At 50.7% G+C, this 14,209-nt stretch overlaps 1 protein-coding gene across 1 annotated transcript in view; it reads right to left on the reverse strand.

The window, feature by feature from the left end:
- Positions 1 to 14,209, reverse strand: part of AJAP1 (adherens junctions associated protein 1) — a 138,283-nt gene that overhangs the window by 13,213 nt on the left and 110,861 nt on the right. The window contains exons 3-5 of the mRNA XM_019012412.4: positions 8,822 to 8,909; positions 6,240 to 6,485; positions 4,195 to 4,326 (exon numbers count right to left, since the gene is read on the reverse strand). Of these exons, the coding sequence (XP_018867957.2) occupies positions 4,254 to 4,326; positions 6,240 to 6,485; positions 8,822 to 8,909 (407 nt within the window). The 3' untranslated portion in view covers positions 4,195 to 4,253. The remainder of the gene's footprint in view (positions 1 to 4,194; positions 4,327 to 6,239; positions 6,486 to 8,821; positions 8,910 to 14,209) is intronic.

Consider the following 14,209-nt stretch of genomic DNA (forward strand, 5'->3'; position numbering starts at 1 on the left):
AGTAGGGAATCAACACTGGATGAGGCTCAGAGACGCGGCAGGGGTGTGAAGCAGTTTTGTCCTCAGTCCCTAAGACCCATCCCTAATGGCATGAAACAACCTCTGGGGACTGCCTGCAGGTAGATGCTGATGCAGGGAGCCACAGACACGACGTGGAGGATCAACGAGTGGGTGGCAGCCTGTGCCAGACATCCCCGGCTATGCAGGGAAGGGAGTCTCTTCCAAGACTACAGGCATCTCTCTCTACTCTGTGTCTCAGGATGGAAAAGAGAGAGAGAGAGGGAGAGGGGGGAGAGACAGAGAGAAGAGAGAGAGAGAGAGAGAGATGGCGCCAATCCTGCACCTTGAATGACCATTTCCAGAGCCATGCTGGCTTTGTAGAGGGTGGAGAGGTTTCCTGCAAGACCAAGGTGTGGTCACAGCCCCTGGCCCAGGAGGAGGCTCTCATGTTGTCCATGTTCTGCCAAAACTCTGCTGCTCAAACTTCAGCTGCTTGTGTTTTTCTGTGCCACACTTAGCACGTGAGCCTCTCATCTTGGCACTAAGCCCAGAGAAGGACTGAGGATCCCAGGCCAGCTGGGAAAGACAGATAAGGTGAGGCCTGGACCCCATGGCTGGAGAATAACGTGGCTGAAGGTGAATGTCCACCCGAGGTTCCCTGGGCACAAAGGGAAGCTGGATGTATCTTGCAAAGCCATCTTCCAGATCGGGATCTGGGATAAATTCTGCCCTCTGCTGCCTGGAAGGAGATTCTCGGCCGGCCTGGCCCTACGGGGCTGCATGTTTCACAGTGGCTCACTGGGTGTAATGACCACTGTCTGCTTTTGCAAAAAATACATACATACATACATACATACATAAAATAAATACATAAATAAAGAGCAAACAGGCTACCGCCAGGTGTCCCTGGGGCAGGGCAGAATTTCTTGACAATCTCAAGTGGCTACTTTCTCTCAAAGTTTTCGTGGTACTGTTCTCAGCTCAGCAAGCACAGCTTCCAGAAAGGTATGGATGTCGCTTTGAAAAACAGGCTCCTTTGAATAACAAAAGTTTGATATTCTATTAATGCATATTTTGGAAGAACAAAGTGGGAAGGCACAGGTACACTTCTTATTTTTTATTAGTGATCAATGTGTTTTTGAAAATAATAATAGTGCATGATTTATTTCTCACTTGCTTCGGATTCAAGAGCTTTTATGACTTTGTAGGCTCTGTTCAGAATGAAGCGGCCTTGGCAAAGGGAAAGAGATCAACATTAACGAGGTTTGCTGAAGTGTACCTGCTGTAAGAAAGATGATCGTGAATTAGTCCGAGAGCCAACGCAGGCCTGCTCTCGAGGCCCCCTTCCTTGGAGCATAAAGGCCAGCTTCGCTTTGCCCAGAGCAATCTGGCCCCACCACAAAGGTGGTCTGAGGCAAGAACGTGTTGGAATCTATCACAAAGGCTGAATCTGGGGTGCACATCTGCCCAGGAGCCACTGGCATTCCGGACAACCGCCTGCAGGAAAACGAACTTGGCTGACTTTGGGTCCCAAATGTGCACACGGATTAGACTGAGAAGACAATGGTGTGGCAACAAACGGCTGCATCATCATTAAAAATGCATTTGGAGAGGCTTCCCAGCTATGCGAGAGAGAAAGAGCTCCACTGGCTCTTAAACCTTAATTAAATGTTTTAGTATTAATTGCTATTTATTTAGGGACAATAAGTACCCCAGCAAATCTGAGAGATGTTTCTGGCTATTCTGCACCCGATGCTCATGTCCAGGCATTAATTGCAAGATTCAGGGGATACTTAGAATCCCAACGCTTTCATCCTACTGAGTGGTAAACGGTCTGTCCCGCAATCGGCAACAGAATCTTATAAGCATTTATCAAGGACTAACGAAGCTGTGTGCATAGCCCTCCTGGTCCACAGCTACTTCAGGAGGCCACCAGGAGTGGGCCATGGCTTCGTGTCGGCAGATTCCCAGGCTGAGCGCAGCTGCCTTCAGTAAGCCTCACGGGCTCTTCTGAACTCTGCGGACGACCTACCTGAGAGCCACAGGGAGGGGGTCAGCTCTTTAGACACAGAGATGTTTCCTTGTGTAAATGCCGGTGGTCCTGAAACAGCTCCTCAGGCACAGTTGGGAAGCAGGGTCCACCTGGGGCCCATCTGGGGGCGCCCATGTCTCTTGCCTTTGCCTGGGGCTGCAGCACAGGGCTAGCCCACCAACAGTATTTCTGGGGGGTCTTCAGTGCCCCATGCTGCTGGAAGGGGAGGACCAGGCTGATGAGACACGAAGGTTTTCTGGGGCAGATGAGTAAATGAAACACTTTTTTTTTGCCCTATTTTATCTTTTTATTTTTTTTAAAGGCAGTGCTGTGGCCTCCTGTTCTAATGGAAAAGAAGGATCCCTGGGCTCAGGCCTGTGGAGTAGGCAGGGGATGTCCCGCAGCCAGGCAGCCATCGGGTGATCCAGCCCCACCACTAACAACCTGGCTGACCTTGGCCAAGTCATTTAACCTCCCACTGCCTCAGTTTCCCCACTTGTAAAAGGAATTGCTGGGAGGACTGGGCAAGTAAAAAGTGTTCCACGAGCTGCCGTGCAAACATCCGTATTACGGGGCTGTCCCCCCGAGTTGACCTCTCCAGTTCTGTGGGTCTGTGGCTCTTGGCGGAAGGGAGTGAGGGTCTTCAACTCTAAGGCCTCGCATCTCCCAGGTCAATGAATTGTGCATTAACAAATTTTAAAAATCATAACAGAGATGCTGGCAACCATCAGGACCCAGTCCTTACAGAGGCTTTACCAGGCGGGTCGCGGACTACACTGCTAGCAAGCCAGCTCCCTGCGGCTAGCTTGGTTGGCACTCCGATAGGGGCTCCCTTCATGAGGGGAGCTGCGGTGAGGCAGACAAAGGCACTGGCTTCTGATGGATGCTCTAGGCTGCACATCCCCCCATTGAATGGTGGGGACAACGTGCCTCTTACCTACTGCAGCAAAGGCCCTTGCAGGGCAGCTCGGTTCCCATATTCTAATCTAATTACGTTTCTTTGCCAGTTGGCAGAACAGGTTGGCTTTGGGATAGGGAGTGAGGGCTGGAGATTTGATTTGGAGCAAACATGCAGTTCATTAGTGCCAGGATGAGGAACTGACCGATTCACTCCCCTCTCTGACTGCAGCTGGTTCCCTGCCCCCAGCAAGGTGCAGCCGGCTGAGTCCTCCAGACATTCCCCTGTCCGCGGGCCCCTGAAGACATTGTCCATTCTGTCCCTCATATCAGACGGTGGGCAAAAAGTAAGAAAAAAATATTTTCAAATATTGGTATTCTATCCTAGAAATAAGGCTCCCTACTCATGGAAGGGATCTTAGGTCACCTTTGGAAGGAAGCAAGATGAGGATGCGTAGAAAGCCCAGCGTCGAAAAGAACCATGAAAACAACACGAAAACCTCAGGTCGCACCCGTGGGCTGTGCTTATAGAATGCATGGGATGTGCAGCCATGAGGGCGCAATGCTCTCTCCCCTCAGCAGCCCGAGTGCTCTGAAGACTCAGCACAGAAGGAGGCAATTTAACGTTAGCATTAAAGTTAATATCACTGAAAGCAAACCAAATGTTCCCATCCAGCAGAGCGTGGAAAATTCATCTTGTTTTGGTGACGGTTCCTGGCTTCAAATTAGTAGATGTCTCAACTCTTCCCTTTCTTTCTTTATCATTTTCTTTCTTATCTCTTATTTTTATATTTCAAAATTGTATTTTAATTCTGCCTTGCGCCCTCCCCCGATGTAAAGACATGTGATGGAGGCGCGATTCCTGCCTCCCTAGCCGCTGTCCTAATCTCCTCCTGTTGTGGGAAATGAGAGCTGTAATTGTCACTTGTTTCAGGGAATGACTTTCCCTGCCACGTAGGCCACGCATGTGGTGGCCTTCCTGAGGGAAGGAGTGGCACTGATAAGAATAGTGAGGACGTGGAATCAGGGTGCGTGAGTGTCTGTTACTCTCCTCCCCTGGGATGGGGAGGGCACTTCTAACAAATCCAACATCAAGGTCAAAAGCCCAGCCCCCCACCCCGGCTCACGTTCAGAGAAGTGATGCCATTGGCAATCCACCCACCATGTCTAAAAGAGCTCCCAATGATCCCAAAGAGTGCAGGGGAGGGCAGTGGGGAGGGGAGGAAAGGGAACGAAAACAGGAATGTCCAAAGAGAGGTACCTACCGTGAAACAGACACACAGCGTCTGCCCTGCCCCCAGGAGGTAAAAAAGACTTCGGCCAGTCAGCAGGAGATTTCAAACCATTTCTCAGACACGAAGGCCACAGGAATAAGATGCCGATCAGAAGAGGAGGGTCTGCAGTGAACAGAAAAATGGGCTTTGGCATGCTGGTACATGACCATGACACATGATAGGCAAGCCGGGGCAGGCCTGCGGTGGGGACTGGCTTCTTGAGAAAGGAAGCACTAATGTGGACTCCTGGCCTTGCCAGGAAGGGACCACCCCCCCATTCCCTGTGGCTGGGAGAAGTCCTCACACACGAATGCTTTCTACCCTGGGAGGCTCTGAAGGACACAGACTGAGGGATCTGGGCACACGAGCACTTTGCTGTGCAGGCCGGAAGGCTGTGCCATCTCCAGATTTTCGTTTTTGAATTTGCAGGATTAGCCCAGAGCCTGGGGTCTCTGCCTCTGATGGCAGATTTGACCCACTTTATTGCACATGACAGAAAGGATGGAACCTGGCTCCCAAAATGTCTCGCCCATATTTTGTCACCTTTGAGACTAAGCTACCATTTCCCAAGGCCAATGAAACCCAACAGAGCATGACCTTGGGCCAAAAGGCAAGCACTCGTTCCATCCAATGCCTCCATGCCAGGGCGCGAGAGCACCAGCTGTGCCAACTCTGCTCTTGGACAGCCCCCCACCCCACCTCCCTGCACAACACAAGCACAGAAGGTGGGAAAAGTGAAGCAGCAGAGGCCAGCCCACGGCCCTCTGCCCTCTACCCACACAGCCCAAGCACTGGCTGGCCCAGATTCATGTCCAAGCCAACATCCACATATTCAGTGAAATGGTTTGGAAATCTGTTAGCCGGTTATTTGTGAACTTAGCCTTCTGGAAGGCTGAAATGGCACCCATGAGCTCCCCAAATGTCTGAGTGTAAAACCACTGAGGTTTAGAACAACAGTTCTGAGGTTCTGAGCGCCACTGTCCTCCTCCAGAAGGGAAAGGAACGTCTAAGACAGAGAATATCACAGATGGCAGAATGCAACGTGGACATGCAAGAAGAGGCATGGCCAGAAGGTATTTCAGGAACATCTGCTCATTCTAGCCAACAGGACAAAGACACATTAACTATGAATGTGGCAACCCCGGCAGTCCTCCCTCTCCAGGGCCCCTGAACAAATCAGCAAACAGAACGAAAGGGAGCATGCAGCCAGCCCTTTCTAAAACAACTCGAGTCCAGTCACCTTGCCCTGGGTTCCAGGGGAGCCCTTTCTGGGGGCCTGGGGCAGTGTTACCCTGGCTGCTAATTCTATTGCTCACAATGGACCCTTCGAGGCAGCCTCCCAGCCTCCTACTTTCTTCAAGTTGTTGGAGACTGTTTTTTTAATTTACAAAATGATGCATAAATGCATGCTCACCTAAAAAAAAAGCTTATTGATACTTTAATTTAATTCTGGACAAACCTTTGAAAGCTGACTCAAGGGTTTTTTTAAATATTCCCAGGGATGGCTGTGGGGTACATTTTCTTTGAGGGATTACACATGAATAATAAAAAAGGAGGAGCATTTAGTAACATACTTCCGGTCTGGGAGTCTGGTGGGTATCTGATATTTTTGCTAAATTTGCCGCTGACATTTTATTGACGGGGCTCAGAGACGCTGACTCCGGTGGGGGCTGTTGTGATCTGTTGATATTTAGGAGGCCGATAACCACGGGGCTGGCCTTTGGGCTCTGGGGCATGAAGGATGACGGTTCAGAGCGAGGGCTGGGAGACTATGCATTTCCCACCACTGCCCACGTCCAGGGGTCTGGAAGGAAATTCCAGCCACTGTATTCTCTGGGAGCAGCTAAACGCCTGTTGCTATCAACCCTGCCTCTTTCGTTTTGCCAAATTAGCTGTCCGCCTTGGCTGGGCCCCTCAAAGCGACCTCAGGGAAGACCTAAACTGACCAACAGCTCTCAGCTCAGCCACACCGGGCCCCGGGGGTCAGGACCACCAAGAGCTTCACAGCTGCAGGGTCTAGCAGAGCCCAAGCTTACCGGTTTCCATTAAATGTGGATTTGTACTCCCCCGTCGTCGAGTGCAGTGTCTCGTCGGTGTACACGGGCACAGATGCCCTGACGCACTCGTGAGAACACTGCAGGGTCTCGTTATAGGCCGTGAATATGTCCAGGCTGCTGGGCACCCGGGCCGAGGTGAAGTCCGTGAGGTTCTGGCAGCTCTCCTCCTGCTGGTTGGTCTTCCGCTGGTGGCTGTTCCGACGAGTGTTCCCGCTTTGGGCACAGCTGGAAGAGAAAGAGTTTGGGGTGGGGGGACGGGCAGAGGCCGGAAACCCACAAACACAACTCCACACTTCCACTGTGGGTCTTTCGCTTGCAGGCGTGAGCTATGCATCATTTCATATTAAACGGTAATTCCCAGCCTCTTCAGAAAGATCAACCACAATCAAGCAATCAACTTTTTTTTAAAAAAAAAAAATGAAATTTGAATTTTAAATGTGGCTATTACAGCAGGGAGGATGAGGGGTAAGTAGTGAGCTGTGTGATCACAGAGCTAGGGACCTGCTTAACTAAACAGCATCAGTCGGACCATGGTGCTGACTCAGTTTCCCCACGAACACCTTGACGGGATAAAAGCTGTGGTGGGTCCTTCCTGCCAGAGGGGCCTAGAGTGTGTAGGAGCCTTTGGGTACAGGTTGGGGTGGTCCGTTCCTTCATCTCAGAATGGACAATGGACCTGTCTTTGGGGAAAGCTGATGAGTGAGAAAGCCCCTGTCCTCAGCCTCACCCAGGGGCACGTGTACAAGCTGGAAATGACGAACTGGCTTGTCCTTCATCCCTGATCAAGTCTGCAGAGAGAAGCGTCCTGCGTGCCTGCCTGTTATGGTCTACTTTCTCTGAACCACAGGGGCTTCCAGAGGCCACTTATAGTGACCATGGGACTCCCACTCTCGTCTGTCCAGGTACTCGATGAAGCAAGAATCGAGGCCCCCGGATGCCACTTCTATGATGAGAGCACAGGAAGGACAAGGGGGCTGGCTGGGAGGCCCCTCCCCTGCTGCATGGGGAGCTGAGGACGTCTCCCCGCATTGGGGGCCATTTCCCCTGCCCGCCCCTTCCCCTTCACGCTCAGGGCCTGTGCACAGGGAGGGGCTGCACGAAGGCAAGGGGCAGGGGGGATGCGCCCGTCTCCTTCTAAGTCTTGGCTATGTCCTGCGTTGGTTTTCCCAATGAAAGGAATCCTGATTCCTGGAGAAGAAGCCCCCTACCCCATACACCAAGGTCAGAAGGTGAATGCCCAACACAGGCGGCAGCCCCACCCACAAAGTCTTCCTCAGAGGGAGGTCAGGTTCATAGGACTTGCTCATCCATCCTCCTGGGCTGTTCTCCCAAAGGGCTCTTTGAAGGTCTGCTATAAGCTCGAGTGTGGGAAAAGCAAGATGAAGGCTTGTCATCAACTTGTCACAGAACAGGCTACAAACTCCCCTGTCTCTGGGGAGATGAAGCCCTTCACCGAGATGGCCAGTGGGATTTGTCCTTCTATACACCCACACAGTCCAGGGGTCCAAAGCCCCTTCTCTGGCCAGCCCCTGCCTAAGAAGCCCCACTGTGAGCTCCGTGTTGTTCTCTCATCCCCTGTCTCCAGAGAACGCCCGGGGTCCCAGTTTGCTACCTATCAGGAGGCGGCTTTGAGGCCTCGCTAGCCGAGTGGGAGGTCTGTTGTGGGGCTGTGCTACCCCCAACCTCCCGCAGCCTGCCAAGAAGTCCCACCTCCTCTGATCCCAGAGCCTGGCTTTTTCTCTCTCTTTCTTGTGTTCCCCTGTGATTCTGAGGCTCCGATGCGGTTTCCACCATCAGCCTTATCTGATTCATATGGCTGTGTGCAGGCAGCAAGGGGACCATTTGGGTCTGTTATTCTATGAGGGAGTTTTAAGCCTGGATGCCGAAAGGAGACACAGTTGCTGGAGGAGTGGCTGCAGGCAGGTGAGGTCCCCAAGGCGCTTTCGAGCAGCAGGGCCTCCCAGCAGTCCCCTGATTTCTCAGGGGCTTATCAGGTGTGTACACCCAGCAAGGCTGGCCTCAAAGTAGGCCAATTTCCAGGAGGAAATAGGCAAAGGCAGGCTGCCTAGAGCAAAGCGGTAACCTAGTTCAGCACACAGAGTGGCTTTGAGAGGAACGAAGAATACAAACAGGGCTGGTTCAGCAACCGGCCGCCAAGCCTGAGTGAGGGACGTGGGACCCTGCTGGGTGCTGGCAGAAGGGCCCCATCCCTACCTTTCCAGGGAAGGGGCAGAGGAGACAAGATATAGGGACTGTGCTCTGGGTGGACAACATCCCAAGGGACACTTGGATCCAGAGAAAGAATCTGGAACCCAGGACCACACGCACCCTGAGAAGCTCTGTCACAAAGGCTGGGCTCGCTGGCCTTCTGCAGGAAAACCAGGAGAGGGGCCGGGCCAAAGGGCAGCGCTGGACGGTGAGCAGCCTGTGGCAGCTGAACTGCCCGGGACAGAAGCCAGCAGAACAGGCTGGCTTTGAAAAGTAGGGGCCTTTCTGTATTCACCACCCAGGGACCCCGGTAGTCCCCCATTTCTGGGCCAGAAGGGCCCAAGGAGCCTTACCAATTTTTTAAGACAAGAGTTGTGATGAGAGCAGCTATGACCATGATGAGGGAGACGGTGATGGTGATGATCTGATGGACAGCCAGACCTGGAAAGAAGGAAAGAGGGAAGAGGGCACCCGTGAAACCAGGTTCAGGAGGCGAGGGGGGCCGGGAAAGGTGGAGGCGCATCCCCCAAACCCAGCTGGGGATGCCAGGTCCCATCCACAGCGGGGAACTCGGGGCAGCATGACAGGTGCTCAGTTCTCTCCTCCTCGACTGCAGGCCCCGGGCATGAGGCTGCTCTCACCCGGGGTCCAGGAAGGGGGAGCTCCAGCTCTGGGCTCTCTCCTTCCACCACCACCCTGTCAGTCTCCAAGCCGTGACCTGGATCATGGTCGGCTGTGTTCTTTCTTGCACCTGCCAAGCCCTTCACCTGCCTCCTCTACCTGGCGGCAGGTCAGCTCTGGGTGAGATATTCCCCATGGCCCCTTTCTCCCCTCACACCCTGGGCCAGTCTCGCACTTCTATTCTGGAACGGTGAGCTCCAGGGTGCTGGCCTGTGAGTGGGAGCAGGGTTTGGCCTGACCCAGGGGGAGCCAGGATGGGCCAGTACATATTGGGGAGGTAGAAAGAAGAGCACATGGGATGACACCCTCACAGACCCGGATCACGGGGTGAAATCTTCCTCTTTCCAGAGTCCTCGCTAAGAAGTTCACTGCTTCACGAGGTTCCAGGAATGAAAGTTTCAGGCCAGCAGCGGATGCTTCCCACAGTCCCAAAGGAGAATCCATGGTCTAGCCTTGTTGCCCTGGCCCCAATCCCTGAATGGGGAGGTGGGGGGCACTGGAATCGGCAGGACAGGGACAGAAGGACCAGCCACTTCAGAAGTGGGGCAGGTAGAGCTCTGGTCATGAGCTGTTTGCTGACACCCACACGCACGATGGCAGAAAGCAGGGATTCTTTCCCATCCCCCACCTCTGTCCCAAAACTTTCTGCAACATTTGCCACTAACCACAGGCACAGGACTGGGGAGACAGGAGGGCAGGCCTGCAACAGCTCCTGCCTCTGGTCCCTACCACAGACCACCTTCTTTCCTGACTACACATCTGTCACATCCTTCCTGGGACCTGGATGCTGGGAACATTACCAACCAGCCAGGGCTACTCGGAAGGTCCACTTTAGCACCTGAGAAGCTGGAAGATCAAGGCAGTGAGGGAGTCCGCCAAGCCCACAGGTGGCAGCACCTCCTCCTACTCATCTCCCCATGTCCTTCCACCTGAGATCCAAGCAACTGTCCTGTCTCCACCTGGGGCTCCATCTTGGTGTCTGCTTTGCAGAGACCCGCCCCTCACACCTGACCAACCTCTTGGGCTGCTGGGGTGAGAACACTGCATGTGCGTGTTTCAGCATGGCGGGTTTCAGTGTCAAGATTTTTCTGGCGGCCTCCCAAGGACAGTCTCTTAAACAGATGTTACCTCTCTGCTGGATATGATCCTCATGGAGGAAATTGTTCATAAATGATTAAACATTGGCACAGCCAGAAAACAAGCTTTGTCTTCCTGTTTCCCCCTCTCTGGGGGTAATTTTTTTTTTTCACGAGGGATTCTCCTCCAGGATCCACAGAATAACAGCATCCGGCAAACAGTGGAGGAAACACATGAGTATGGCGAGTCTCTCCCAAGCCTTCTTCTATCCATTGATTCAGGAACTGTTTGTTGTGCACCTACTGTGTGCCTGCAGCACTAGTACTGCTCACCCACAGGCAACAGCTGCTCCGATGCCCCCTGAATAAAGGTGCTGCATTCACTGCAGTTCTGGCCAATGACCTCCCATAAACCTGTGCCCCATCTGTGGCACCTGCTGTAAACTGGGCAAGTCCCTTCTCTGGGACTGCCAAGTTGGTTTGCTAATGAGTTGAAAGCTAAGTTATGCAACAGGGACCACCCCTAATCCCACCAACAATGGAGTGTCTACCAGCTCTGGTAATCCCTATCTGTGTGCCAAGTTTCCTGAGACCCAACTCAGACCTCATGTGCAGAGGAAGGATTGAAAAGGATGGACAGCTGTGGAGGGTGGGTTGCCTGTTCAGTCTCCTCTTGCTCTCTACCCACACACTCCCTCTGGCCCAGTCAAGAGAAAGCCATGCTGTCACAAAGCGTATGTGCTCATCCGGTGCCTGTGCTTCTTGTGATGAGAAGGAGGTTGCTGCTGCTGCTGCTGCTGATGGTGATGGTGATGGTGGTGATGATGGTAATGATAATGATGGTGATGGTGATGATGATGGTGATGATGATAATAGTGAAGATGATGGTGGTGATGGTGATGTGGTGATGATGGTAATGATAAAGATGGTGATGATGATAATGGTGATGGTGGTGGTGATGGTGAGGACAGTGATAATGATGGTAATGGTGATGATGGTGATGATAATAATGGTGATGATGATAATGGTGATGGTGATGAAGATGGTGGTGATGGTGATGATGATAGTGATGGTAACGATGATGATGATGGTGGTGATGGTGACGATGGTAATAATGGTGATGGTGATAATGATGGTGATGGTAATAATGACAGTGATGGTGATGATGGTGATAGTGACATGATGATCATAATGATGGTGATACTGATGATGATGATAGTGATATGATAATGGTGATGGTGATGATGGTGAAGGTGATGCTGATGATAATGTGATCTTAGCTGCATGATGTACCATTAAACTTACAACTAAGGGGTAAAAAATCAGAAACCAAGTTAACAGAAAGAAGGGTAATGATCTACTTCTGATGTTGGCCTTGCCCTGGAGGCCCTTCTCCTGCCTTTTGTGTAAATTTTCTTCATAGACTTCCCACATTAAAACGTGAAGGGTGCATTATGGGCTAATCACCAGCTAAGAGGGTCTGGGCAGACACACACACGCAATACAACAGCTATGCTTTCTACAGGACCCCTCGATGCACCTAGCTAAGCCTTCAGACCTGGGATCGATGTAACCCATCTCCACCCCACATTTTTTTTAACCTGTCTGACAAACTGGGTGCCTGATGCTAAAGAAGAAAAATGACTTTCCCTGGTCAGCAAGCAGAGCCTGGACAAACGCAATTCTCTGCTCCAGCGTCCCCAAGAAAACCAAAATCTAAATCCAAATCCCACACACCTGCACATTCTGTCGTTGAATAAGTTCGAGATCAACAGTTTACCGAACCCTGCACAGACTTTTCTTGCAAAGTAAACAGCCGTGTGCTTCAAAACCTAGAGTGTGGGTTTCAACGGGCTCCTGGGCTCCTGCTTAGGATGTTACAACTATGAGAATAAACTACAGACCTTCATGATGGTTGGACAAGGACTGGGACTTCTGACATGTGGCCCCAATAATATTTCTAGGAAGCAGGCTGAAATATGGAAAATTCATAAGGGTTCTTCATTATTTCCTCTCCTTGGTAGGCTGCTCACTTAGAATAAAGCAAAATAACATGGGAGAAGTCATGTGGTGTTTACAGCATCCGCCCCATCATTTAGTCTCCCCAAGAGCCAGGAGTAGTTTCCTTCCACGTGTAAATCTTCATGTGGGTCCCAGGTAGACAAACCTTTTCTTAAAGGACCAGATAGTAAATATTTTAGGCTTTACAGGCAGTATGGCCTCAGTCACAACTACTCAACTCTACCATTGTAGCGAAAAAAGCAGCCACAGACAATGGGCAAAGAAGCAAATGGGGCGTTTTCCAATAAAACTTCATTTCCAAAAACAGGCAGTGGCCATGTTTGGCCTATGGACCACAGTTTACAGATAAGTGATTTAGGTGAGTAGCTCAAGGTGGCTCTGCTTATAGATTAAATAAAAGCATATTCTTATTTTTGGATGATCGGTTAATGCTTGGAATCAAACTGCAATCTTTTAGTTTGAAGGATTAGAACCTTGCCCCTCCATCATCAAAGCTTTGCTGTGTGCTGGGCTCTTCACTGGTCACTGTCAAGGTGGTTTCAGAGAGACCCACAGCCTCTAGTTTATGGCTGGGTCTTAACACCCAGCAGCAGTGGCCTCACCCTGCTGGGTTTGTCCATATGAAGCCACTTGATAATAAGTCACTTTGCATGAAGATTTCCCTTGAGAAGTCAATTACACAGGATTTTTGATTTTTGGAAATCAAAACTCAGAAAGAAATGTACCAGTTTGATTCCTTCGATGGCTCTTAGAAATATTTCAGCCATGTCTATCTCAATTTTCTCCATGTTAAAAAGAAATAGCATCTTGCCAAACACAAGAATGTTCAGATTATGGAATCATTGTGTAGAGAGAGACCATATCTTATTGGTCTCTGGAAAGGACTTTTCCCATACTATGCAAATGGCACCATTCTCAGGAGGCTTTGACTTTTCTCCTCCTTCTTCACTCATGTCTCTCCTTCACTCATGTCTCTCTCAACACTCTCGCCTTAAATAACATTCCCTCTGGTCAAGTCTCTGGTGGCTATTAGCTACCTCCGGCAGGAACACCTGTCCCATAAACCCTGCTGCCCCTGAGCAATCCTGGAAAAGTTTCCATGTCAGCTGTCCAGGGGCTATGACTGGATTGACAATGATGTCACCTAAAGGGAGCACACTCTCTATGCCCCCAAGGAAGGAACAAACAAGCAAACTTTTCCCTCTCCACTTCCAAGGTCAACACTGAATCACATCTTCAAACTCTTTGTAATTCATACCTGGTCCCAGAGCTCAGAAGCAGGCTGTGTGGGAATTCTTGCTTCCCCTTCTTGACAGGTGTTATTGTTCCTGCTAATCTGGGGGCTTTTTCTGCTTCTGTTAATTGCCACTGTATACTAATGCGTGAGGAATCAGCTGCCATCCAGATGATGAAAAATTATCCCCAGAATAATGGATGGGGACAGATGGATTACCAAGCTCTGCATCAATCAATAGGGCTTTTATGGTTATATTTGTGGTGGTTTGTAATAAGATCAGGCCCTGAAGATTGATGTGGAAGTTTGTAATCCATCTCTGGGTCTGAACAAGGTCTTATTAAATGAAGCTGAATCAAATACGGGCCATTGTCCATGGCAAAAACAAACCCACCAAGTGCTTTCTTTCTAGGACGTGAGGCACGTTTGGCTGGTACACTTGGATGATGGCGGGAGTGATGGTCCTGGAATTGGCCAAGGCAAACAGATGACATTGCTGTGCGTATCACAGCTGATTTCACAATGCAGAAGTCTGGAGCGTCTGAATTATGCAAACAAAGAGCCATGGTCACTGGACACAAAAATGTCTGTCATGCAACAAGTGTAAGTTTGATAGGTGACAGGTGACATTGGGACCCAAAGTGCCAATTCCATCCCAAAAAAGCCATTCCTTTTCCACAGAGACCTGCAAAATGTAAATTTCACAGCAGTCCTTGAAAAAGAGTCTC

This window comes from Gorilla gorilla, chromosome 1 (genome assembly GCF_029281585.2).
Source record: "Gorilla gorilla gorilla isolate KB3781 chromosome 1, NHGRI_mGorGor1-v2.1_pri, whole genome shotgun sequence".
In the NCBI taxonomy this organism is placed as follows: domain Eukaryota; kingdom Metazoa; phylum Chordata; class Mammalia; order Primates; family Hominidae; genus Gorilla; species Gorilla gorilla.